At 41.1% G+C, this 27,560-nt stretch overlaps 1 protein-coding gene across 5 annotated transcripts in view; it reads right to left on the bottom strand.

Moving 5' to 3' along the window:
- The window catches only part of LOC135506090 (collagen alpha-1(XII) chain-like), a 106,104-nt gene extending 79,548 nt beyond the window's left edge, over positions 1-26,556 (bottom strand). For 4 of the 5 annotated variants that reach the window (XM_064925505.1, XM_064925506.1, XM_064925507.1 and 1 more), the window contains exons 1-13: positions 26,307-26,556; positions 25,320-25,431; positions 19,559-19,675; positions 19,160-19,303; positions 18,436-18,495; positions 16,443-16,703; positions 16,093-16,257; positions 15,058-15,231; positions 14,604-14,894; positions 13,878-14,480; positions 11,873-12,151; positions 11,498-11,773; positions 10,272-10,544 (exon numbers count right to left, since the gene is read on the bottom strand). In XM_064925505.1, coding sequence (XP_064781577.1) covers positions 10,272-10,544; positions 11,498-11,773; positions 11,873-12,151; positions 13,878-14,480; positions 14,604-14,894; positions 15,058-15,231; positions 16,093-16,257; positions 16,443-16,703; positions 18,436-18,495; positions 19,160-19,303; positions 19,559-19,675; positions 25,320-25,389 — 2,713 coding nt within the window. In that variant the 5' untranslated portion in view covers positions 25,390-25,431; positions 26,307-26,556. The remainder of the gene's footprint in view (positions 1-10,271; positions 10,545-11,497; positions 11,774-11,872; positions 12,152-13,877; positions 14,481-14,603; positions 14,895-15,057; positions 15,232-16,092; positions 16,258-16,442; positions 16,704-18,435; positions 18,496-19,159; positions 19,304-19,558; positions 19,676-25,319; positions 25,432-26,306) is intronic. The other variant, XM_064925510.1, reaches the window with a different exon arrangement.
- Between the last annotated feature and the right edge of the window lie 1,004 nt (positions 26,557-27,560).

The following is a 27,560-nucleotide window of genomic DNA, read 5'->3' as shown; positions in this document are numbered from 1 at the left end:
CACAGCCAGTATTACTACTGATTATAGTGGACCACAGCCAGTATTACTACTGATTATAGTGGACCACAGCCAGTATTACTACTGATTATAGTGGACCACAGCCAGTATAACTACTGATTATAGTGGACCACAGCCAGTATTACTACTGATTTACCACAGCCAGTATTACTACTGATTATAGTGGACCACAGCCAGTATTACTACTGATTATAGTGGGCCACAGCCAGTATAACTACTGATTATAGTGGACCACAGCCAGTATAACTACTGATTATAGTGGACCACAGCCAGTATTACTACTGATTATAGTGGACCACAGCCAGTATTACTACTGATTATAGTGGGCCACAGCCAGTATAACTACTGATTATAGTGGGCCACAGCCAGTATTACTACTGATTTACCACAGCCAGTATTACTACTGATTATAGTGGACCACAGCCAGTATTACTACTGATTATAGTGGGCCACAGCCAGTATTACTACTGATTTACCACAGCCAGTATTACTACTGATTATAGTGGGCCACAGCCAGTATTACTACTGATTATAGTGGGCCACAGCCAGTATTACTACTGATTTACCACAGCCAGTATTACTACTGATTATAGTGGGCCACAGCCAGTATTACTACTGATTTACCACAGCCAGTATTACTACTGATTATAGTGGACCACAGCCAGTATTACTACTGATTTACCACAGCCAGTATAACTACTGATTATAGTGGACCACAGCCAGTATTACTACTGATTATAATGGGCCACAGCCAGTATTACTACTGATTATAGTGGGCCACAGCCAGTATAACTACTGATTATAGTGGACCACAGCCAGTATAACTACTGATTATAGTGGACCACAGCCAGTATAACTACTGATTATAGTGGACCACAGCCAGTATTACTACTGATTTACCACAGCCAGTATAACTACTGATTATAGTGGACCACAGCCAGCATAACTACTGATTATAGTGGAGCACAGCCAGTATAACTACTGATTATAGTGGACCACAGCCAGTGTTACTACTGATTATAGTGGACCACAGCCAGTATTACTACTGATTATAGCGGACCACAGCCAGTATTACTAATGATTATAGTGGACCACAGCCAGTATAACTACTGATTATAGTGGACCACAGCCAGTATTACTACTGATTATAGTGGAGCACAGCCAGTATTACTACTGATTATAGTGGACCACAGCCAGTGTTACTACTGATTATAGTGGACCACAGCCAGTATAACTACTGATTATAGCGGACCACAGCCAGTATAACTACTGATTATAGTGGACCACAGCCAGTATTACTACTGATTATAGTGGGCCACAGCCAGTATTACTACTGATTATAGTGGACCACAGCCAGTATAACTACTGATTATAGTGGACCACAGCCAGTATTACTACTGATTATAGTGGACCACAGCCAGTATTACTACTGATTATAGTGGGCCACAGCCAGTATTACTACTGATTATAGTGGGCCACAGCCAGTATAACTACTGATTATAGTGGACCACAGCCAGTATTACTACTGATTATATTGGACCACAGCCAGTATAACTACTGATTATAGAGGACCACAGCCAGTATTACTACTGATTATAGTGGACCACAGCCAGTATTACTACTGATTATAGTGGACCACAGCCAGTATTACTACTGATTATAGTGGACCACAGCCAGTATAACTACTGATTATAGTGGACCACAGCCAGTATTACTACTGATTTACCACAGCCAGTATTACTACTGATTATAGTGGACCACAGCCAGTATTACTACTGATTATAGTGGGCCACAGCCAGTATAACTACTGATTATAGTGGACCACAGCCAGTATAACTACTGATTATAGTGGACCACAGCCAGTATTACTACTGATTATAGTGGACCACAGCCAGTATTACTACTGATTATAGTGGGCCACAGCCAGTATAACTACTGATTATAGTGGGCCACAGCCAGTATTACTACTGATTTACCACAGCCAGTATTACTACTGATTATAGTGGACCACAGCCAGTATTACTACTGATTATAGTGGGCCACAGCCAGTATTACTACTGATTTACCACAGCCAGTATTACTACTGATTATAGTGGGCCACAGCCAGTATTACTACTGATTATAGTGGGCCACAGCCAGTATTACTACTGATTTACCACAGCCAGTATTACTACTGATTATAGTGGACCACAGCCAGTATTACTACTGATTTACCACAGCCAGTATTACTACTGATTATAGTGGGCCACAGCCAGTATTACTACTGATTTACCACAGCCAGTATTACTACTGATTATAGTGGACCACAGCCAGTATAACTACTGATTATAGCGGACCACAGCCAGTATTACTACTGATTATAGTGGACCACAGCCAGTATTACTAATGATTATAGTGGACCACAGCCAGTATTACTACTGATTATAGTGGGCCACAGCCAGTATTACTACTGATTATAGTGGACCACAGCCAGTATAACTACTGATTATAGTGGACCACAGCCAGTATTACTACTGATTATAGTGGACCACAGCCAGTATTACTACTGATTATAGTGGGCCACAGCCAGTATTACTACTGATTATAGTGGGCCACAGCCAGTATAACTACTGATTATAGTGGACCACAGCCAGTATTACTACTGATTATATTGGACCACAGCCAGTATAACTACTGATTATAGAGGACCACAGCCAGTATTACTACTGATTATAGTGGACCACAGCCAGTATTACTACTGATTATAGTGGACCACAGCCAGTATTACTACTGATTATAGTGGACCACAGCCAGTATAACTACTGATTATAGTGGACCACAGCCAGTATTACTACTGATTTACCACAGCCAGTATTACTACTGATTATAGTGGACCACAGCCAGTATTACTACTGATTATAGTGGACCACAGCCAGTATAACTACTGATTATAGTGGACCACAGCCAGTATTACTACTGATTATAGTGGACCACAGCCAGTATTACTACTGATTATAGTGGGCCACAGCCAGTATAACTACTGATTATAGTGGGCCACAGCCAGTATTACTACTGATTTACCACAGCCAGTATTACTACTGATTATAGTGGACCACAGCCAGTATTACTACTGATTATAGTGGGCCACAGCCAGTATTACTACTGATTTACCACAGCCAGTATTACTACTGATTATAGTGGGCCACAGCCAGTATTACTACTGATTATAGTGGGCCACAGCCAGTATTACTACTGATTTACCACAGCCAGTATTACTACTGATTATAGTGGACCACAGCCAGTATTACTACTGATTTACCACAGCCAGTATTACTACTGATTATAGTGGGCCACAGCCAGTATTACTACTGATTTACCACAGCCAGTATTACTACTGATTATAGTGGACCACAGCCAGTATTACTACTGATTTACCACAGCCAGTATAACTACTGATTATAGTGGACCACAGCCAGTATTACTACTGATTATAATGGGCCACAGCCAGTATTACTACTGATTATAGTGGGCCACAGCCAGTATAACTACTGATTATAGTGGACCACAGCCAGTATAACTACTGATTATAGTGGACCACAGCCAGTATAACTACTGATTATAGTGGACCACAGCCAGTATTACTACTGATTTACCACAGCCAGTATAACTACTGATTATAGTGGACCACAGCCAGCATAACTACTGATTATAGTGGAGCACAGCCAGTATAACTACTGATTATAGTGGACCACAGCCAGTGTTACTACTGATTATAGTGGACCACAGCCAGTATTACTACTGATTATAGCGGACCACAGCCAGTATTACTAATGATTATAGTGGACCACAGCCAGTATAACTACTGATTATAGTGGACCACAGCCAGTATTACTACTGATTATAGTGGAGCACAGCCAGTATTACTACTGATTATAGTGGACCACAGCCAGTGTTACTACTGATTATAGTGGACCACAGCCAGTATAACTACTGATTATAGCGGACCACAGCCAGTATTACTAATGATTATAGTGGACCACAGCCAGTGTTACTACTGATTATAGTGGACCACAGCCAGTATAACTACTGATTATAGTGGACCACAGCCAGTGTTACTACTGATTATAGTGGACCACAGCCAGTATAACTACTGATTATAGCGGACCACAGCCAGTATTACTAATGATTATAGTGGACCACAGCCAGTATTACTACTGATTATAGTGGGCCACAGCCAGTATTACTACTGATTATAGTGGACCACAGCCAGTATTACTACTGATTATAGTGGGCCACAGCCAGTATTACTACTGATTATAGTGGACCACAGCCAGTATAACTACTGATTATAGTGGACCACAGCCAGTATAACTACTGATTATAGTGGACCACAGCCAGTATTACTACTGATTATAGTGGACCACAGCCAGTATTACTACTGATTATAGTGGGCCACAGCCAGTATTACTACTGATTATAGTGGGCCACAGCCAGTATTACTACTGATTATAGTGGACCACAGCCAGTATTCCTGCTGATTTACCACAGCCAGTATTACTACTGATTATAGTGGACCACAGCCAGTATTACTACTGATTATAGTGGGCCACAGCCAGTATAACTACTGATTATAGTGGACCACAGCCAGTATAACTACTGATTATAGTGGACCACAGCCAGTATTACTACTGATTATAGTGGACCACAGCCAGTATTACTACTGATTATAGTGGGCCACAGCCAGTATAACTACTGATTATAGTGGGCCACAGCCAGTATTACTACTGATTTACCACAGCCAGTATTACTACTGATTATAGTGGACCACAGCCAGTATTACTACTGATTATAGTGGGCCACAGCCAGTATTACTACTGATTTACCACAGCCAGTATTACTACTGATTATAGTGGGCCACAGCCAGTATTACTACTGATTATAGTGGGCCACAGCCAGTATTACTACTGATTTACCACAGCCAGTATTACTACTGATTATAGTGGACCACAGCCAGTATTACAACTGATTTACCACAGCCAGTATTACTACTGATTATAGTGGGCCACAGCCAGTATTACTACTGATTTACCACAGCCAGTATTACTACTGATTATAGTGGACCACAGCCAGTATTACTACTGATTTACCACAGCCAGTATAACTACTGATTATAGTGGACCACAGCCAGTATTACTACTGATTATAGTGGGCCACAGCCAGTATTACTACTGATTATAGTGGGCCACAGCCAGTATAACTACTGATTATAGTGGACCACAGCCAGTATAACTACTGATTATAGTGGACCACAGCCAGTATAACTACTGATTATAGTGGACCACAGCCAGTATTACTACTGATTTACCACAGCCAGTATAACTACTGATTATAGTGGACCACAGCCAGCATAACTACTGATTATAGTGGAGCACAGCCAGTATAACTACTGATTATAGTGGGCCACAGCCAGTATTACTACTGATTATAGTGGACCACAGCCAGTATAACTACTGATTATTGTGGACCACAGCCAGTATTACTAATGATTATAGTGGACCACAGCCAGTATTACTACTGATTATATTGGACCACAGCCAGTATTACTACTGATTATAGTGGACCACAGCCAGTATTACTACTGATTATAGTGGGCCACAGCCAGTATTACTACTGATTATAGTGGGCCACAGCCAGTATTACTACTGATTATAGTGGGCCACAGCCAGTATTACTACTGATTATAGTGGACCACAGCCAGTATTACTACTGATTATAGTGGGCCACAGCCAGTATTACTACTGATTATAGTGGACCACAGCCAGTATTACTACTGATTATAGTGGACCACAGCCAGTATTACTACTGATTATAGTGGGCCACAGCCAGTATTACTACTGATTATATTGGACCACAGCCAGTATTACTACTGATTATAGTGGGCCACAGCCAGTATTACTACTGATTATAGTGGACCACAGCCAGTATTACTACTGATTATAGTGGACCACAGCCAGTATTACTACTGATTTACCACAGCCAGTATTACTACTGATTATAGTGGACCACAGCCAGTATTACTAATGATTATAGTGGACCACAGCCAGTATTACTACTGATTATAGTGGACCACAGCCAGTATAACTACTGATTATAGTGGGCCACAGCCAGTATTACTACTGATTATAGTGGACCCCAGCCAGTATTACTAATGATTATAGTGGACCACAGCCAGTATTACTACTGATTATAGTGGACCACAGCCAGTATAACTACTGATTATTGTGGACCACAGCCAGTCCTTTCCCAATGTACAAGATTACATGTCATGCAATCATCAAAACATGTTTGGTTTCTAGTAGTTTGGTTCTGAGACAGACTCTAGAGTAATTCTAGGAGCACAATTACTGTTGGCTATTTCCTGTTAAGACACATGATCAATCTGATCATGTCACCACAAGTACGTGAGGCAGATTCTGATTCACATCCATATGCCTTCTGTTATTCAGTCTTTCCACCGAAACCAAACAAGCTAACGTCTGGTTCCCCATCAAATCAACATGTGAACATGTTTCCTCTTTCATATTGAAACATAAACATATACTTCAGGGGGAAAGAAATACTTCTTTTTTTCTAACTCAAAGTCATAAGGGGAGAGAGCTTAACTTTAAGCAAGTGTTAAATGTTATCGATCAACAAGTAAGCTGTGTCTGATGGCAGGAACAGTCTTGGCAACTGTCACGCCAGAAATAATCTATCAAACCTAATATTCCTCTCAAGCAACCCATTCCAGTCCTGGATAAATTCAAATTTCCTTCATTTTACTGCACGTGCTGCCTCGGTCCACATGGGCAGGCTCTTCATCTCCACCACAGAGATTCAACAGCCTCTATTAGCTGGAACCCCTCCACGGCCATTTTGTATCTGTGAACAAGCTCATTTTTTCAACTTCTGGGAGAGTCTGGAGTTTTTGTCTATATCCCAGGCCACAGACAGCTCTCGCATGGAATCTGGTGCTCGGCAGCCCGACCTGAAACACACTCAACCCCATTTTTCCATCGCCCATCACGAAGAGAAACTGAACAAAACCACAGTAAATTCAACACCCCTCCTCGAAGCGTCGATACATGCTGTCTCCCTTTCTCTCCCAAGCACTCTCCATTTCTCTCTCACACTCGCTCTCTTCCTTTCTTTTAAACACTACACTTAACCTTTCCATTTCTCTACAAAGAATATACACTACATTGGCTTGGAATATTTTCTGAATAAACAACTATGTGATTTTATGGCCGCCTGCATAAGCCACTCAAATTAATCAATTATTGAGACGTAACAAACTATACACACTATTGTTCTATCTATTTGATCTTCCCCTCCCTGTTGCCTCACAACATCAGGCGGGATTGATTTTGTTCATGAATTCTACATTTCAAATAGCCTTGAAATTTCAAGCACATTGCAATGTCCTACGCTCAAGACAAAACTCTAGCCTAGGGATAAAATCTGCCGTGCGTTCACATCCAGCACTAATACTATTAAGCCAAAAGAGCCTAAAGTTCTGTACCGCAGTCAGAATAAACTGTGGCTTTATATTTGAAGTTGGGATCATGTTCTTTAGACCCTGGTCCATTGGAAGGGAGAGTGTAGGTGCTGAAAAGCCGTGCAGTCTGCCCACTGCAGGTTTGTCTTAATGACATCATAATGACATCCCCAAGGGTCAGACAACAGCAGCTTGAAACCTTTAAAAACTTTGACAAATGCCAGATACAAATGTGGGATCTTAATTTGAGCCAGTTTGCTAAAGCAGGAAAATAATCCTGCAGCAACAGGACATTTAAATTATTATGTGGATTATACAGTATTTCATGGACATTTTTGTAGGAGTTTCAACTTGGAAATTACACACTTCAGAAGCATTTTTAAACCTCAAATACACTACAAGTTTTACATTTCCTGCACTGCAGGAAAGTTCTCCTGCAACAGAGTGATCAAATTAAGACCCCACATCCGTAGGAGAGGGGCAAAGGGGGGAACCATTCATCCCAACGAGAGGGGGGATTCTCAGAGGCTATATCCTGAGGGAGGACAGTTACACAACTACTACTAACTACAGAGCCTGAGTCACAGTAAGAGTAAACCACCTCTTGACTTGGCCTGTTACCTTTATGATCATCGTTGATTCAATTCCCATGATGCACCTCTTTGGTTATTTTTGATTCCTAGCACAGTCTTGGCTCCACATCATCACCCCTCCCTGATGGAAGTGGCTGGTGAGTGCTCAGTATGGAGGCGGCCAGAATACACACAGCTTTGAAGATTTTTCACAGGTAACACTTTCCATATGCCTTCTCTGTCTTTCACATTCATCATCTCAGCATTTTTCATTTGTTTTGTTACAATTATTCTGTCCTCCTCCTGCCACATCAACAGACTGAATTAGAGGGAAACGCACAGTATGCTCACTCAATTGATTTCCTTGGTGTGAGAATAGAAGGAACGTGAAGTCCAGGTCATCTAGACTGTCATCGTTTCTGCAACAGGGACTTGAGGTGAGCTGTGCTGGAGTGAGTTCCTCGCCATACTGGAGGCTCCACAGAAACGGCCAGCAGCCTATGCAGGCCTAGGGCACGTCACACCATACTGAATATAGTGCACTACCTTTGACCAGTGCACCATTGGCCCATGGTCAAAAGTAGCGCACTATATAGGGAATAGGGTACCATTTGGAATGCAAGCTGAGGGTCCAGGACATGTTAAGGGCCTGACAAATAATTTAAAGTTACATTTTACATGTACATTATTTAGCAAATGCTCTTATCCAGAGTGACTTACAGTAGTGAGCGCATACATTTTCATTTGTACTGGTCCCCCGTAGGACTTAAACCCATAACCCTGGTATTGTAAGTGCCCTGCTCTACCAACTGAGCCACACAGGACCGTAGTCTCTCCTTTGTGGTTGAAACCCTAGCCTCCCAGCAGAGCCCAGCACAAAGTGGTCAGTGTGTGTTGGCTTGGTGGAGTGAAAGCTGAGAGAGTCCTGGATGCTATGTCAGCAAACGCAGAGATTCTGCTACTCTATGTCCATCAGGGGATAAGTCAGCCGTCCGGCAGGGGCTCGGGCCTCCCCAATCAGCCTAACCTCCATGACAGGCTGAGATGCGTTCTGGGACCAGGAGCCATTCCCAATCACAGCGCAAAGTCAAGGACCAGTCAAATATGTACCATTGTCCAAATCCTGTGGAAGGAATGCTGGCTAAAGTCAAGCTCCTGTCATTTTTTAATGAATGTAAAAGGGATGGATTTAGTGGAAAAAGGCGAAAGGCTGAGATTTTCACAGTACAAGACTCCTCTTTTGTTCCTGCATGTACTGTATGTGTGACTGTTTCAAAAACAGTCTAATAGAGCCTAGTGGTTCTGCTTCATGGCAGCTCTGATGCCACTTCAAAGTCCATTCCATTGAAAGTGGGCCACAGTAAAGAACTAGGTCTGCACAACTCCTTGCACTCAGAAGTGCAACAGAAGGACACAATTATTGTGGACAAGAATATTAAATTACAGGCAAGCCCTCAGAAACAAGGTACAGGGCGAGAGGAGAGAGAAGAATGACTTCATACCCCCCACACCCCCTTCCAGTCCTGTGTGATCAAAGCCCCACGGAAGCAGCTTTGACTAGCTGACGAGCACTGGCCCTAACACTGTTCAGCTTGGTGACCTCTCACCCTATAGCTGGTGATTTCATCAGGTGATGCAGTAGCTGTGTTATTGTGGCAGCACTCTGGAGAAAACAGCTTGACCCCAAGACAAAGTACAATCACACAACATGATTACCAGCCTCCAGAGGGATGGAGCTGAGCTGAATGCTACTAAAAAGGCTATAGGAGTACCAGATATCTGACTCATCGCTCTCTCCTCTCTCTCTCTGTCTCTGGTTTTTTATTATTGCAGTCTTTCTAGAGACAGATTTTTGAAGAATCTCTCTGAGAACTGACAGAAGAGCAACTCATAATTTAGAAAATGCCATGTTTATATTCAAAGCACCATTCAATGATTCAGGTATAGACCCAGGTTTTGTCATAGTACAGTTAAAAGCACTAAAGGAGTTTTAGGCCTACTGTGCTGTTGACTCTTAGGACTGGTTACCCAGACCCAGATTAAGCCTATCCTCCTGGTGCATTATGGTCAATGGAGAAAATCCATAACAAATGGTTTTAGTCAGAAACCAGCCAATACAGTCCAAGAACAATGTACCTATTTTGGGAAGTCTCTGTTCTGCTTACCTTCCAGTGTGGTTCCTTTCCCCTTCAGAGGGTCTCCTAGACCAGAGGAGTAGCGTGCGCTGACGGCCAGGTCGTACTCAGTGCCAGGCTGCAGGTTCTTCAGGAGGACGTTGGTGTTCTCTCCCTTCACTGACACCTCCTTCCTCTCGCCACCCGTCGACGGATGAAAGTTGATACGGTACTGGAGGACGCGGCCCGGTGCCGCCGCCCACGACAGCTTCATAGTGGACATAGTCTCGTCGAAGACCCGCAAGTCCCGTGGAGATCCCTGCCCTAAAAGAGAAGAGGCGGGAAAAGACACACTGTCAATGAGGAGTCAATCAAGGTTGAAGTTGTTGGGCACAGTGTAGGTTCTGGCATATGACCAATTAACTCAGGTGTCTGTTATTACACTAGACAGATTGGAAAGACCATAAGTCTTCAAGTAATATAAAGGTTTTTGGAAAGGTACACGGTGAATAGCACAACAAGGGCATCATTGAAAAGAAGATTGAGGACAAAACATAAACCCATCTCGGAGTCAGCTGGGTGCTGGATGGGAAAGAGCCACAGGCTGGGATACGTTCTCCCCTTTAAACAAACAGCTGCTTCATTTAAAGGAGCTGGAAATGTTTTGAGTGCTGATAACCACTGAGAAGAATGTGGTTGCCGTGGTGAATAGGAGTCATTTTTGGTTCATTTTTCCGTCAGCCTCCTTTGGCTCCGGCGCTGTAAACTCCTGCATTTCTGATCAACATTTCACCACAAACAAACACTCACACAGACCTCTGGTATGTATCAAAAAATACCCCCTTAGAGGCTAACCCCTTTGTGATGTCTTCCATTGACTTCCCGCCAAAATATAATGACACAGTAAGATTTGGTAGAATATTAGCTCAGTAGATCATAAAGTAGAAAGAATTATCACTGGTCTGATGCAATAGGCATGCATGCTCACACCCTTTGACGATAAGTGCAACCGAGTTTGATTCGTAGTGTCACTCGCCAGCTTGAAATGTCTTAAATAGCTAGCGTAATTGTCTAAGAAGTTGTCAAGTGGGCGATCATGTTTGCTAGCAATCACGCTAATGCTAGTTAGCAGCTTTCTTCAAACTAAACCCAGATACATAAAAATGGTATCCACAAATTCATATGACTCTGAGGGAGTAGATAAAGGGCCTCATTGCCAAAAACTATCCCTTTAAGCAAGCACAGTGTGACTGTTTCATAAGCAGATGCCTAGTCACCTTCTTTGGTGGTGCCATCGATCTGCATCTCTCCGCCAGTGCCTAACTGGTACTCTGCAGCCACCGTCACACGGTACGTCGTTAAGGGGTTGAGCTCCGGCAGCACGATGGTGGTCTCTTGGCCAACAGTGACTGTCTCTAGTCTCGCGCTGTCGCCCCTTACTGGTACATAGGTCAGACGGTACCGTACCACCGCTCCTGGTGCCGGCGCCCACGACACCAGGAAACTGTCTGTTGTTTCCTCGGACACCCTCAGGTTACTCACTGTTCCTTGTTCTATGACAAAGATATTGGGGTAAGAGGTCATACAAATATTAAAACAGAAGTTATGGCATTTGCTTCAAATTATTTCTCTCTTGGTCTGATGGTACTGACCATCTAGTGTGGTCTCAAATCCATTCAGAGGGAAGCTGTCTCCTTGGGCGTACTGGGCAAAGACGTTGACCTCGTAGAGTGTGACGGGCGTGAGGTGAGGCAGCAGAGCGGTGAGCGTGTCCCCGGGCACGGACATGGACACAAAGTCCCCATTGGTGTCAGCAGCCGGTCTGAACTGGATCAGGTAGGACAGGACGTTGAAGACATCGGTCTCCCAGGTAGCTCTGAAGCTCCTGGTGGCCACCTCAGAGAACGTTAATGACCTCGGTGGCAGTAAGCCTTCAGGAGATAGAAGAAGACTAAACATTAGGTCACAACACTCAGGATGCATCCCAAATGGCACCTTAATTCCTGTGTCCCTATTGGCACCCCATAGGGCTCTGGTCAAAAGTAATGACCTGTATAGGGAATAATAGAGTGCCATTTGAGACGGAACCTGAAAAACACAATAACATGATCTATATTCCATTAGTGAAAATCCCTGTATTGTTTTCTATGTTTACGGTACTCCATGTTGTCATAATAGATTAGTATATAAAGATTATATCACAGGTAATCAAACCTTGTGTGAGTTGCACAATATACTGGCAGAGCTGAATGCTTTTTGGCAATGTAATGCAGAGTGACTAGTATTTGGCATTATATTTCACACGGGAGTCCTCTTACTAACCCTGAGAGAGCAAGAGGTTGTGTGTAACACATTGCTAAACAGAAGATGACAACTTTGGAAAAGGGTATTGTGACACAACAGAAGTAATTGCAAGCATATGCTGTATACTCATAGTATTTTGTCTTCTATTTCTCAGGTCAATGACCATCAAGGCCAAGGTAGAGTGGAGTTATCTTCAAGAGTTATTCCCTCCAAAATGTCAAAAAAGGAGCAGTTGATCAAAATTTGATTGACTAAAAAGTTGTAAAATAGGTGAACAATTATGCCATAATTAATCAAATGAGCCAAGTATATGGTATTTGAAAACATGTTATTTGTTCAAAATCAAGAAATAATCAAAAACCTGAAAACTGACCAATGTTTAGGATGTCCACTCGAAAACTTCTCTGCCTACTGCCATATGGAGCTGTGTGATACTGTGCCAAGTGTAAGCTTTACATTGATCTGTTTATATACAGTGTATCCCACTCTGGTGTAAATAGCTTGGCATATGAATCATATGAAACAAGATACATTGCCTACTGTAATTCAAAGAATGCTAGCACTTACTTTAGTATTGCAAAAATACTTTCTCTAAGCACTTCCATAAACATCTTAGACGGTAAGATTGGGTGCTGGGCCATTATCTACTGTGAGAATCTATGGCATTCATAAATGTCCCCAATATTTATTGTTTGCAAGATGTTCTCTTTGGCTAAGGAATTTAACTTACTTACTGTGTAAACAATTAGCTTGTAGGGCTGGGAATTACCGGGACGTCACGATACTATATTATCAACATTTTTGTAATTACTTTTTAATTGTATTTATTTAACCTTTATTTAACTAGGCAAGTCAGTTAAAAACTAATTCTTATTTACAATGACAAATTCTTATTTACAACGATACCTTGGTGCCGATACGATATGTATTGCTTTTTTCACTATTCTCATGATTCTATATGTATTGCGATCCAATACTGTGATTTTTTTGCGATACAATGTTCCAAACATTTTGTTCACCATATGTCTGCTGCAGAGAGACAAGAGAGAGGATGAAAAAACAAGTTCTGATCAGTCATGGAAATAAGTGCTAAAAACAAATGAGCTCCCTATTTAAAAAGAAGATGGAGAACAAGCTATGAAGGAAAAATACTGGAGTTTTGGTGCAAGTATAGCCAACTAGCGCAAAATAAATATTGCGATATTGTCAAAAAAAAACGATACAATTGTCATATATATATATATATAATTTTTTTATCCCATCACTATTAGCTTGACTTGAGTACACTTGGCCTGGGTTTACTGACTAACAACAGTGGCTCCATCATGCTGATATAGACAGGGTACTACTCACTTCTCTTCTTGATGTTGAGGAGCTCCTGCTCGATCCTCAGGCAGATGGACTGGGTGAGCTCCTTGGAGATCCTCTGGAAAGCATCAAAGTCTTCCACTGTGTACACATGGGTCTCCACGGGCTCGTTAGCAATGGCTTCCAGCTCAGATCTCACGGCATCCTTCACGCCCACGGCAAAGATCTCCACGTCCGCTTTCTTTAGCTTGGTGGCAGGGTCCTTGAAGGAGTCGGATGACTTCCCATCAGTGATGAGGATGGTGACGCGGGGCACGTTCGGCCGTGATCCTCGGTTGGCCAAGAAGACCTTCTCCCTGACGTAAGTCATGGCCCGGCCGGTGTTGGTGGAGCCGCCACGGTAGGGGAAAGTCCGGACGGCCTTGACCACAGCGCTCAGATCGCGGTGGGTGTTCAGGTAGAACTCAGTGTGAGCGTCCCTGCTGTACTGAACCAAGCTGATCTGAATCTTGTCTGGTCCGATGTCAAAGGAGTTCACCAGCACCTCCAGGAAAGATCTGACTTTAGCGAAGTTGGACAGTCCGATACTGTATGAGCCGTCAACCAGAATGACAACGTCGGCTTGCACGTCCACTCCAAGAGAACATTCTAGAAGATGACACAAAAACATTTGTCATGCCATGACAAAATCAGACACTGAATGACTATAACATTGACTGACATATTCCTTACGAAAAGACCAAAGGATGTATTGTTGTAGGGTATACTCACCAAGGGACACCTTGACTGGCTCAGTCTTCTCCATGGCCATGATGGGCTCGCTGGGCGTGAGGCCCTTGAGGGCGAACAGGCTGATCTGGTACTCTGTGTCTGGAGACAGGCCCGTAACTGTTGCTGAGGTCTGGCCAGGGCTTACATACAGCTCCTGGCGCTTGTTGCCGGCCATCATGGGGATCAGCTGGATCTTGTAACCTGACACATCTCCAAAGGAAGCGTCCCATGTCACCCTCATAGACTTGGAGGCCACCTCCACAACTTGGAGGTTTGATGCTGGTTCAATAACTGTAAATAAACAACCCCAAAAAAATGAATCAAGACACAAGTTTGTTAGTAAATAACCATCCTCTCACCACCTGGAAATGTTTTGATCATCCATCTCTAAGCATTTCTAAGTTATCCATGCCAAAACCACTTCCAACATTCAAGTCTTAAAACGCCATTTTACCTTCCTCTCCGCTGACGAGTGAGTTGAGTTGATCGTCCACCCCCGAGCACACATTGGTAATGAGCTCTTTCTGCACATCCTTTATAAGGTCAAAGTTGAAGACATTATAGACGTGCGTCCTGTAGGGGGTCGAAGCCATTTGTTTCAGCTCCTCATCATCTGCTCCTTTGATCCCTAAATTGGACAAAGAACCAAAAAAGGGGGTGTAAAATGTATACGGCCTCATAAAACTGAGGAAAATGTTCCATATCACCATTACAATTCTGATCTCCTGCCCGTTTCAGAAGGTTTACTCACTCGTAGATAAGAGTCAACACCTATAAAGCCCAAATAAAGTCACCCCTATGAAGTCAATGACGGCACATGAAAATGATCCAGAATGTAGGAATGATTGTTTTATAGTTTCTTAGGTTTGAGTGCTATAAATGCTGAGTAAAACAAGTGATCTAAAGATATATGAAATGAAGCAGGAGGTCTCTCCTTCTTTTCCATATTTAAGAAGAACCAGCTGGATTCACTATGGAACATAGAACCATGTCATGACTTTAGCTGGAAAGAATGACAACGTGGGCAACATGTGGAAACCCTGATACCATTCTAGCTGGTAGGTTTCTTAGTTTTCTTCCTTTCCTTTGTGATATGAATACTTCAACTTACTCTCATGACTATAGAATACATATAGACAGGATTATTAGTATTTATAAACTGGGTGGTTCGAGCCCTGAATGCTGATTGGCTGACAGCTGTATTATATCAGACCGTATATACCATCGGTATGACAAAACATGTATTTGTACTGCTCTAATTATGTTGGTAACCAGTTTATAATAGCAATAAGGCACCTTGGGGGTTTGTGGTATATGGCCAATATACCACAGCTAAGGTCTATATCCAGGCACTCCGTGTTGCGTCGTGCATAAGAACAACCCTTAGCCATGGTATATTGGTCATATACCACACCTCCTCTGGCCTTATTTCTTAAATGTAACACATCAACAGGGTTAGATGATTGAAAGGTAGCCTGTAGTCACATACCCAACGTGAAGATCTCCACCCCCATGTTCTTGAGTTTCTTGGCGATCGCCTCCACAGGGTCTTGAGACTTCCCATCTGTGATAATCATGGCCACCTTGGGAAAGCCTTTCCTGGCACCGTTTGCCTCAGTGAATGTGTTTTTCAGCAGATAGTCCATGGCCTCGCCTGTAACACAATGGCATGACACCCCTTTCAGTTATTACATTGTTAATTTGATTCACTCTACCAACTGCAAAGAGTTATTAATAAAGAACTACAGCTTTGTGAGTTAGTATTATGCAAGAGGTAATGATATGATTATGTATTGTATAAGAGAGTGTACCCAGGTACTGATGGGACGGGTTAGGTACCTGTCATGGTGTTGCCACCCATGTAAGGTAGTGTGTTGATGGCTCTGAGAAGTTCACCCCGTTTCATGTGCTGGTTGAGGTTAAACTCTGTCCTGGTATCAGTATGGTACTGGACCACACCTACCCTGGTCTTGTCCTCCCCAATCTCAAAGGCTCCCGCCATGGCAGAGATGAAGCTACGGATGTATTTAAAGTCTCTTCCAGCGTTCCATGAACCATCAACCAGGAACACCAGATCTGCGATAGCACTGTAAGAACACTCTGAGAGAGAAGGAGTGGTAGAGGAGAGGAGCGAGGGAAAGGAAAATTTAAAAAAATGGAAGAGGTAAACAATTTGACCTGAAGACACATTTTTTTCCCAGAAGCCATATCATTGAGCAAAGAAAACAGAGTAAAGTGTGCTGTTGGTCAAATATACACTGAGTGTACAAAACATTAAGAACACCTGCTCTTTCCATGACATAGACTGACCAGGTGAATCCAGGTGAAAGCTATGATCCCTTATTGATGTCACCTGTTAAATCCACTTCAATCAGTGTAGATGAAGGGGAAGAGGTTAAAGGTTAAAGTAGGATTTTGAAGCCTTGGGACAATTGAGACATGGATTGTGTGTGTGTGCCATTCAGAGGTTGAATGGGCAAGACAAAAAATGTAAGTGCCTTTGAACTGGGAATGGTAGTAAGTGCCAGGTGCACCGGTTTGAGTGTGTCAAGAACTGCAACACTGCCGGGTTTTTCACACTCAACGGTTTCCCGTGTGTATCAAGCATGGTCCACAACCCAAAGGACATTCAGCCAATTTGACACAACTGTGGGAAGCATTGGGGTCAACATGGACCAGCATCCCTGTAGAACGCTTCGACACCTTGTAGTCCATGCCCTGATGAATTGAGGCAGTTCTGTGGTCAAAGGGGTAACAACTCAATATTAGGACTGTTCCAGCGTACAGTAAAAGTAGCCTCCGGGGTAAAACTGCAGTCCAGCATTTTTTCCCCTTTGCAAAATGCATATCATTATTGTACAATGAAAATGACCCTCTTAACACTTGTATACTACACAGGAACTATGGAATATCAATTCATATATGTCAGATATGACACTACGGTGATGAAGAATGAATGCAATGAAAAATGTTTGTTATTGCCATCTTTTCTTGACAGAATACCATTGTCACTACCAAAATCGTCACTGTATTCATCAGGCTATTCATCCGACTTTTGTCTGACAGGCTGGAGGACAAACACCACCGGCACTAGACCAGAGGATGGTGTTAGAGATAGTGGCATCAACAGATCAAGTGCAGTCGCCAATAATCAGATTGATGTACTTAACTACTGCAAGCTAAGGTGGTACTTTGAGATAGAAGCCATCATAGTGGATAGTCTATTCCCTGTGTAGTGTACTACATTTGACCAGAGCCACAACGTGTGCTCCTTTGGGAATACTACATAAGGTACAGTGACTGAATAGCTTTGGTTACCCTGGATGATATTTTCCAGCTCTGTCTTTCTGGATAGGAATAAAGTCAGAGAGAGAGGTTTTCCCAAGCAGCAGTAAGCATGCATCATCTGTAGGGAGGCCACATTGCTCTTGTAAACAGCTGTATCTGTAATGGTTTCCACTTCTCTCAGCCTGGCTGTCTCAGGACCGGGCAGGCTACAGTACTCTTCAGCACCAGCACCAGAGGCCCTGCCCCCCTGAAACAGCTGTTAGCTCCACACCCCTGACCACCACACTGAGCATGTGCAAACTCCCTCACTTGGCATGACTGACAGCCTGGCTCTATGACAGGCAGCTTACCAACTTAGTTACCAATATTCTTCTAGATTTATATAGAATAACATGTCGAAACACCCTCCAATGGCTGTTGACCACACATCAATGGAAAGAGCCCAGGCACAGTAAGATAAATAAAAAAAGATTGTAGCCTATGAACAAACTGGAAAATGTTAACTGTTTAGTGTCAGAAAAAGCCAAGCAGGCAATGGACTTACTGACAGACTCTGTGACCTGTGGTTTCCTGGGACCTCCTTGCACTGTGCCACTTGATTGGACTGAAACACAAGATTAAATAAAGTCAAACTTGATTTAAACAAACTACTGTATTTAACCATAAATTCCCTAATGGGAGTGAATGAATCAGCTAGTAGCATGAAACATTTTTTAAGTAAACATATTGTCGAATTTATACATAAAGATAAACATTGTGAAAGATTTAATGTGGGTGTCTCTAATAACCTCAAATCCACTTGCGGTCACAACGAGCAGGCAAGCAGCCGGCTCCCAAATTATAATGGACTGATGCAATTAGTTCCGGCAATTCTCTCAGTAATCCCTAAAGACCCAGGCTGGGCTGCTTAGGACTGTAGAATCAGAGGGCTGGTGCCAAAGAGGCTTCCCCGTGTAGCAGTGCATATTACATTACAGCATACTCTAATCACTGTTAGACTTGGGAGGTGGGGTTGCCTGTTAGGACCTATGAATTGTCATTCCTCTCTCTATACAGTCTGAATCATTCATCATTAGACTAAATAAGAAGCTGGGTCTGTATCCCAAATGGCACCCTATTCCCTATTGGCCTTGGTCAAAAGTAGTACACTACATAGGGAATATGGTGCCATTTTGGACACAACCTGGGTATCGGTAAGTGACTCACTTCATTCACCAGTAGTCTTCATAAGATAATACATGTACCAGATGTGATGGTAAGTGACTCACTTGTGAGCTGTCCTGAGGTGGGCAAACTTTCCTCTGAGCCAGAGTATGAGATGATTGTTACTACATAGTCCATGTCTGGAGTAAGGTCTGTAATGGATGTCTTAGTGGCTGTGGCAGGGAGGATTAAATCTTTTGTTGGTTTGTCTATGGAAATAACAAAGTACCAAGTTAGGAATAAAGGGTTATATAGAATTAATATAGCAACATATACCTTAGAAATCTTAGGCTTGGTGTGCAGTAAATGTTTAATTGCGGTTCCCACAATGAATTGGTCAGAACAGTAATTTATGGTATTTTGTTGTGTCAATGGCATTGATTGCTTGTTGTAAAGTACACAGATAATGTTGCAGTGAAGGTAGAGATTGAGAGAGATTGCCTGCAGCAATACAGACCACACACCTGTGTCTGAGGCCACCTGTATCCTGAATCCTTCTATCCGTGTTAACGGCGCTTTCCATGTCATTTGCACTGTGTTCTCATTTAAAATCTTAAATCTCAAGTCTGAAGGTGGTTCAACTGCGAAAATAAAAAAGTAGCCAATGTTAATTCCAGCATTTGCTAAATAAGTGTATTTATGATAAAACACAAGTTGTAGGTAACTCATATCCCAACGATTAACACTTCAAGGTTGAAGTTATCTTGTTCATTGTTGGGGCAAACAGCAAGAGATGACAATAACGAAAACAAACATAACATTTGAGAATCGAGATGCCATTTTCGAGAAAAATGACATTCGTTTGAGCTGCCCGGCCGTGTTTGTCCAAACACAGTCGACAACTCAAGCACGTATAGTGGCAAGACGACAAACGGTGGCAAAAACAATATCCAAGGGCACAATAAAAAAATTACATTGACAAACTAACATCTTACATGCTGATAAGGTCAACCCAACTCATGCCTAAACTGAGTCGACCGACAAAAACATACACCTTCCATAAAACTTGCTTGTGTAAAGGCCTACATGCAGCCATACATAGCCTTCAGTACATTGTTTATTTTTGATTGACCCATGTGTATGACTCCCATCCACTGCAAACCTCTTAAAAGAGTACACAATGCGCTTTATGACGCTTTGTACATATTTCCAAACCACTCTAGCACTAAGTAGTGACAATCCACAATGGAAAAAAAGATTTACAAAGAAACAAATCAAATAGACAAGCCAAACAAACCATAAATGTGATTGGTCACAGTGAATGGACTGTCTGAAGATCATGCACATGTACATGAAAAGTTGTTTGTAACAACTTATGGAACCGGACAAAAGTTTCCATGTACAAGACGGACCAGAGAACATATTTGAGAAATATTTTTTAATGATATTCGTCTGTTGGGGGGGATGGGTTAAGTTAATGCTCTTTTGTCATAATAGCCTAAGAGTGTTATGAAGAGTAAAGTCTTAAGTAGCCTATATTGTAATAACAGAATGTCTAAACAGATCTAAAATCACAAGTAAAGTAAATAAGACCACTGTATGTGTAGTGGCTAATGGTGATGAATGATGAAATCTGCTTGTTGATGAACTTTAACAAGATGGTGTATCAGTGCATAGTTGTGCATATCAGGGTTAGAATAGGATTGTAGTCTATATAAGGGTATTTTAAATAGGGAAGCCTGTGGGGATCAGGAATATCATTCTAAAATATTATTGAAAAGCCATGACTCGGGACAAATTGAATGCAAATTTGCATAGCAAATGACCTGAGTGAAGCTTGTCCAGTACAGGATATCAAAAATGAGAACCACCAACCTGGCAGATCAACTCAAGGGCCATGGTCTGCTCCTTCTGTTTCCAAATGGGCCCATCATAATCATATAGTACTACCCACATTGTCCTCCTTAAGAAGCTCTTAATTAAAACACTTATGAACACAAACTCACACACAAATACTACAAGCAAGTGCACGCAAGTCTTGCAGGCTCTTGTTTTGTCTTATCTTGATTATTGTCCAGTCATGTGGTCGAGTGCTGTAAGGAAAGACCTAGTTAAGCTGCAGCTGGCACAGAACAGAGCGGCACGTCGTGCTCTTTATTTTAATCAGAGGGCTAATATTAGTACGATGCATGCCAGTCTCTCGAGGCTAAGAGTTTAGGAAAGACTGACTACATCACTTCTTCTTTTTATAAGAAATATTATTGTGTTGAAAATTCCAAATAGTTTGCATAGTTAACATACACACAGCTCTGATACACTTACCCCACCAGACATACAACCACCAGGGATCTTTTCACAGTCCCCAAATCCAAAACAAATTCAAGAAAGCATACAGTATTATATAGAGCCATTATTGCATCCAACTCCCTTCCGTCTCATATTGTTTAAATTAACAGCAAACTTGGTTTAAAATAACTGATAAAGCAACACCTCATGGCACAATGCCTTTCCCCTATTTGACCTAGATAGTTTGTGTGCATGTATTGATATGTACAGTAGGCTACCTGTGCAGTTATTTTATTGATGTAGTTCTGTCCTTGAGCTGTTCTTGTCTATTAATGCTTTGCATTATGTCATGTTTAATGTTTTGTGTGAACCCCAGGAAGAGTAGCTGCTGCTTTCTTCAACAGCTAATGGGGATCCTAATAAAACACCAAAAAAATACAAAATACCCACACACAACACACACATCATCTCAATGATGAGCAAAAGTTCATGTTCACACTTTATTTGGATTGTCCAAATAGTCCATCAACAAACTATCTGTTGATGAGCAACTTGCTTGCCAAATTTAAGATTAGGGTTGGGGTTATACTATGGGTTAGGTTTAGGATACGGGTTAAGGTAAGGATTAAGGTTAGGGTTGATCATTACCTAGTTCATTGATCATTACCTAGTTCCTTGATCATTACCTAGTTTCTTTATCATTGCCTAGTTTCTTTTTCATTGCCTAAGGTTTAAGGTAAGGATTAAGGTTAGGGTTAGGTTTAGGATACGGGTTAAGGTAAGGTAAGGATTAAGGTTAGGGTTGATCATTACCTAGTTCATTGCTCATTACCTAGTTCCTTGATCATTACTTAGTTCCTTGATCATTACCTAGTTCCTTGATCATTACCTAGTTCCTTTATCATTACCTAGTTTCTTTATCATTGCCTAGTTTCTTTTTCATTGCCTAAGGTTTAAGGTAAGGATTAAGGTTAGGGTTAGGTTTAGGATAAGGATTAAGGTTAGGGTTAGGTTTAGGATAAGGGTTATGGTTAAGGTAAGGATTAAGGATAGAGTTAGGTTTAGGTTTAGAATAAGGGGTAGGGTAAGGATTAAGGTTAGGTTTAGAATAAGGGTTAGGGTAAGGATTACGGTTAGGGTTAGGTTTAGGGTAAGGATTAAGGTTAGGGTTAGGTTTAGGATAAGGATTAAGGTTAGGGTTAGGCTTAGGATAAGGGTTACGGTAAGGATTAAGGTAGGGTTTGGTTTAGAATAAGGGTTAGGGTAAGGATTAAGGTTAGGGTTAGGTTTAGGATACGGGTTAAGGTAAGGATTAAGGTTAGGGTTAGGGTTAGAATAAGGTTAAGGGTAAGGATTGTGGTTAGGGTTAGAATAAGGGTTTGGGTAAGGGTAAGGATTAAGGTTAGGGCTAGAGCTAGGGTTAATAGATCGTTGAAATGTTACTGATAGTCTGTAGAGCATCTACAGATGGATGGCCTATCCAAATAAAGTGTTACCAAAATCATTTCAATGACAAAATAAAAGTGTTTTAGTGTTGTTGCTGATATGATTCTTTCTCTTCATTTCTGTTTTTTCCAAGTAGGTCAAGATTTTGGAAAATACCAAAAAAGAAGGCTTCTCTTAAAAAATATGATATTCTAACAGACTATTTTATAGTCTGATTGACCCCTGTAATCTGTCATTTATATGAATGGTCTTGGGAGCTTCAGAATAATGTTCTTTCTCAGTCTAACAGTTTCTGGAAAATAATGTTAGAGACACTTATATTTTGTGTTTCCGTTTCATCAGAGAAAAAAAAATCACGAGAAGGACAATTGGCTTCAAGCCCCGTTTTTCTCCGAATGAAAGTGGAGACATACAGTCGAGTTCTCGGTTAATTTGGAGAAAAAATTACATTGTAGTTATAGCTTATCTATACATCCCTTACGGGCATTTCTTTTTTACCTGGTTCCTCTATCATGACCTAGTTCCTCTATCATGACCTAGTTCCTTGATCATTAACTAGTTCCTTTATCATTACCTATTTCCTTGATCATTACCTAGTTCATTGATCATTACCTAGTTCCTTTATCATTACCTAGTTTCTTTATCATTGCCTAGTTTCTTTTTTATTGCCTAGTTCCTTGATCCTGACCTAGTTTCTTGATCATGACCTAGTTCCTTAATCATGACCTAGTTCCTTAATCATTACCTAGTTCCTTTATCCTTACCTAGTTCCTTTATCATTACCTAGTTCCTTTATCATTACCTAGTTCCTTTATCATTACCTAGTTCCTTTATCATTACCTAGTTCCTTTATCATTACCTAGATTCTTGATCATGACCTAGTTCCTTTATCATTACCTAGTTCCTTTATCATTACCTAGTTCCTTGATCATTACCTAGTTCCTTTATCATTACCTAGCACCTTGATCATTGCCTAGCTCCTTGATCATTGCCTAGTTCCTTGATCATGACCTAGATCCTTGATCATGACCTAGTTCCTTGATCATTGCCTAGTTCCTTGATAATTACCTAGATCCTTGATCATTACCTAGTTCATTGATCATTACCTAGTTCATTGATCATTACCTAGTTCCTTGATCATTACCTAGTTCCTTGATCTCATTACCTAGTTCCTTGATCATTACCTAGTTCCTTGATCATTACCTAGTTCGTTGATCATTGCCTAGTTCATTGATCATTACCTAGTTCCTTGATCTCATTACCTAGTTCCTTGATCATTACCTAGTTCCTTGATCATTACCTAGTTCGTTGATCATTGCCTAGTTCCTTGATCATTACCTAGTTCCTTGATCATTACCTAGTTCGTTGATCATTGCCTAGTTCCTTGATCATTACCTAGTTCGTTGATCATTGCCTAGTTCCTTGATCATTACCTAGTTCATTGATCATTACCTAGTTCCTTGATCTCATTACCTAGTTCCATTACTTTTACCTAGTTTCATTATCATTGCCTAGTTTCTTTTTCATCGCATAGTTCCTTGATCATGACCTAGTTCCTTGATCATGACCTAGCTCCTTTATCATTACCTAGTTCCTTTATCATTACCTAGTTCCTTTATCATTACCTAGTTCCTTTATTATTACATTGTTCCTTTAGGCTACTTCATTTTTGTACAGCTGAAATTCTTCCCGTCCCCAGAGAACTGCTGTATGCATACTAGATAAACTAAGACAGAAATAAAAATATCAAGCAAGTGCCCCTCCTAGCGTAAGAAAGACTTCACTGCAACTATCCATGCTTAGAGTTAGCCTTTTTTTTACCTTTATTTAACCAGGCAAGTCAGTTAAGAACAAAATCTTATTTTCAATGACGGCCTAGGAACAGTGGGTTAACTGCCTGTTCAGGGGCAGAACGACAGATTTGTACCTTGTCAGCTCGGTGATTTGAACTTGCAGCCTTTCGGTTACTAGTCCAACGCTCTAACCACTAGGCTACACTGCCGCTTTCACGCACTTCCAGACCACTATGATGGGGCCTGTTCCACTTTGAACTTTTAGATTTAAAAAAAAATCTATTTGAAACGCACTTTTTGATTGAAAAATATAATGTTGCATAATGTCCCAATGAATAGACAGACACAATTGGATAAAAAGACAATTGAAATAGCCAACCTATACACACAACAAAAAGACAAGAATCCATAGGTCTAGAAATGAATATATAGGTATACCGATGAATCCATAGGTATACCGATGAATCCATAGGTATACCGATGAATCCATAGGCCTACCGATGATTAATGTAGACATTTTCTTTCAGCAAACATTTATTAACAAAATTAAATTAAATGTGGTGAAAGTATTGCAATTTCACCATGAAGAGCTAAAGAACCGACACCATTAGCTACAGTCGGAGGGAGAGAAATTGGAGGGTAAAGAGAGAGAGAGTGAGAGACGGGGAGGATGCACATTTTCATTCAGTTGTGTTTAATTCACAGTAGAAAAAAAATGGAGGTGAGGAGGGGGGAAATGGCAGGTGAGGGACAACTTTACCTTGGGCCTCGACGGAGGATAGTAGCACTGCAAGGAAGGCAGCCGCTGCCAGAGACAGCCTTATCTTCATTTTGACTCTCTTTCTCTCTGGTTCAGCAGAACATGAATGAGGCTACAAAAAAACGTGCAATTACGCACGCATCTCAGCAATGCTCCAACATTCCATATTGTACTTTTACCACAAGAATCAAACATTTAAATGCCATATAATCCCAAATAAACAATAGATGTGTGATATAGCAAGTGCATTCAAAGACAATGGAAAGACAATTGAACATCTAAACTACATGGTCTTATCATATGGGTCCAATTTAAACAGGGATTAAAAACAACGTAAGAAAACTAATTATCAACTTTTAATCGAAAATTGTCTCTTCTACACTTTTCTGTGGGATAAACGCGCTTCCTATTGTAGCCTATCTGATCAAAAAGGCGGTACCCGTTCAGTCAAGACTTGCCTTGATGGAGATGGGAGTAGACAGGAGCATGACTCAAAAGCTATAAACTATCCAACATGTACAAACTATATGAAAACCCAACCCGTGTCTCCAAGCACAAAAAACAATATCGTGCAATATCGAACACAGTATAGACCACCAGTCCTAAGTGATACATGTTTCCTTTCTTCTAAAATTAAATTCTGATTTACTTCACACATTAGGAATTAACCTGCATGTTTAAACCGCGAAGAATATTCCAACGCCAACCTATAATGCCCAATGCACGCACATGAGTCCAAGACACACGGCATTTATGGCATGGTTGGTGGGGGATACTTACGGGCAATAATGAATCTCAAAGACACCTTTACATAAAGACACCTTGACGAAAATAATCAATAGGCAAATAATAAATAGAAAAATGCAGAGCACAATATTGCCTACTTCCCTGGTCTCTAGATGAGCATAACTAATCTCCATTTACCTCTCAGATAACCTAAACAGTAGTCCAATCCATAATTCCATATTCATTTAATTCAATACTGACCTGTGGAAATGAAGTTGTGTTGTCGCTCGTTTGATTTCAGAATACAAAACAGTAAAGCCTCTTTGGATATGCCCCTTCTGGTGATGATCGATACAAGTTTTACGGGAGGAGAATCAATATTCTAAGCACAGACGAAAACTCAGTTCTCCTCTTGCGGAGGTCACAGATCAGAAGCCTTTTTCCAAGTGGGAAGACTCTCTACAATCTGCTACTTAATAGGGGGCTGTTCCCAACTCTCCCTTTACTATCGTAAACTCTTACGACACTCAGCAGGCGTGGAACCCTGCCACAGATTGATAAATGCAGCCTCTCAGAGTGTGGGGATATACTTTTGGAAATTTAGCATAGTTTTCTGCATTCCTTTTCAATGATGTTTCTCTAAAGGTTTTATCCTCAAGTTCATAGCATCTTGCGTTTGGAAACCAGGAGATGTGTTGTTATTGGCAACCGTTGAGCCGTTTTTTTTAGACAATGGAAAAATCTTCAACATCCCATTAATTCAGTGACCACTTAAGAATCAGTAGGCTTAACTGCGTCATTTTAATTTAATGGGATTTATGTCAGTAGATAAATATTTATAAATATATTGTTATGTTATTGAACTATTTAATAAGTCTTTGGATTCCACTTAGAAAATGTCAAAACACGCTTAACACTGTCCAATCATAATTATACAGGTGAAGCATGAGTAAAGGGTGATGCTTTCTATATAGTCTCGTTATTGTTGTCATTTTCTTGTGTTACTTTTTTATTTTGTTTCGTTTTTTCACTTTAGTTTATTTAGTAAATATTTTCTTCAATCTATTCTTGAACTGCATTGTTGGTTAAGGGCTAAGGGCTTGTAAGTAAGCATTTCAAGGTTAACCTGTTGAATTCCCGCACATGTGACTAATACAATTGTATTTGATCTATCAAATACGTAGGCAATAGATTATAGCCCTACAGATCATTTGAAAGCAGAAAAACGTTTAAATTGAACGTTTTATTGATAAACGTGATAATAACATTAAAACATTTTTTTAAACACTTTATCAGATGACAGAATTCAGTTTCCCGACCATAGGCCTGTTATGCGAGACCCAATCAATTCCCTCGAAGACATAGCCCTCTAGTGGCTCAAGAGGCAAAATGCATCGCTGGTTCCTTGAGCATTAGGTTCTACTTTAATAAAGTATTCAGATAAAACTCGGTTAAAAAAAACGTTACTAACATTTTCACAAATGTCTGATGGCACTTTTTATAATCTATACACAT

The sequence above is a fragment of the Oncorhynchus masou genome, chromosome 19, assembly GCF_036934945.1.
Source record: "Oncorhynchus masou masou isolate Uvic2021 chromosome 19, UVic_Omas_1.1, whole genome shotgun sequence".
Lineage (NCBI taxonomy): Eukaryota > Metazoa > Chordata > Actinopteri > Salmoniformes > Salmonidae > Oncorhynchus > Oncorhynchus masou.
Note: the sequence above shows the minus strand (reverse complement) of the source record. Positions and strands in the feature narration are given on the sequence as shown.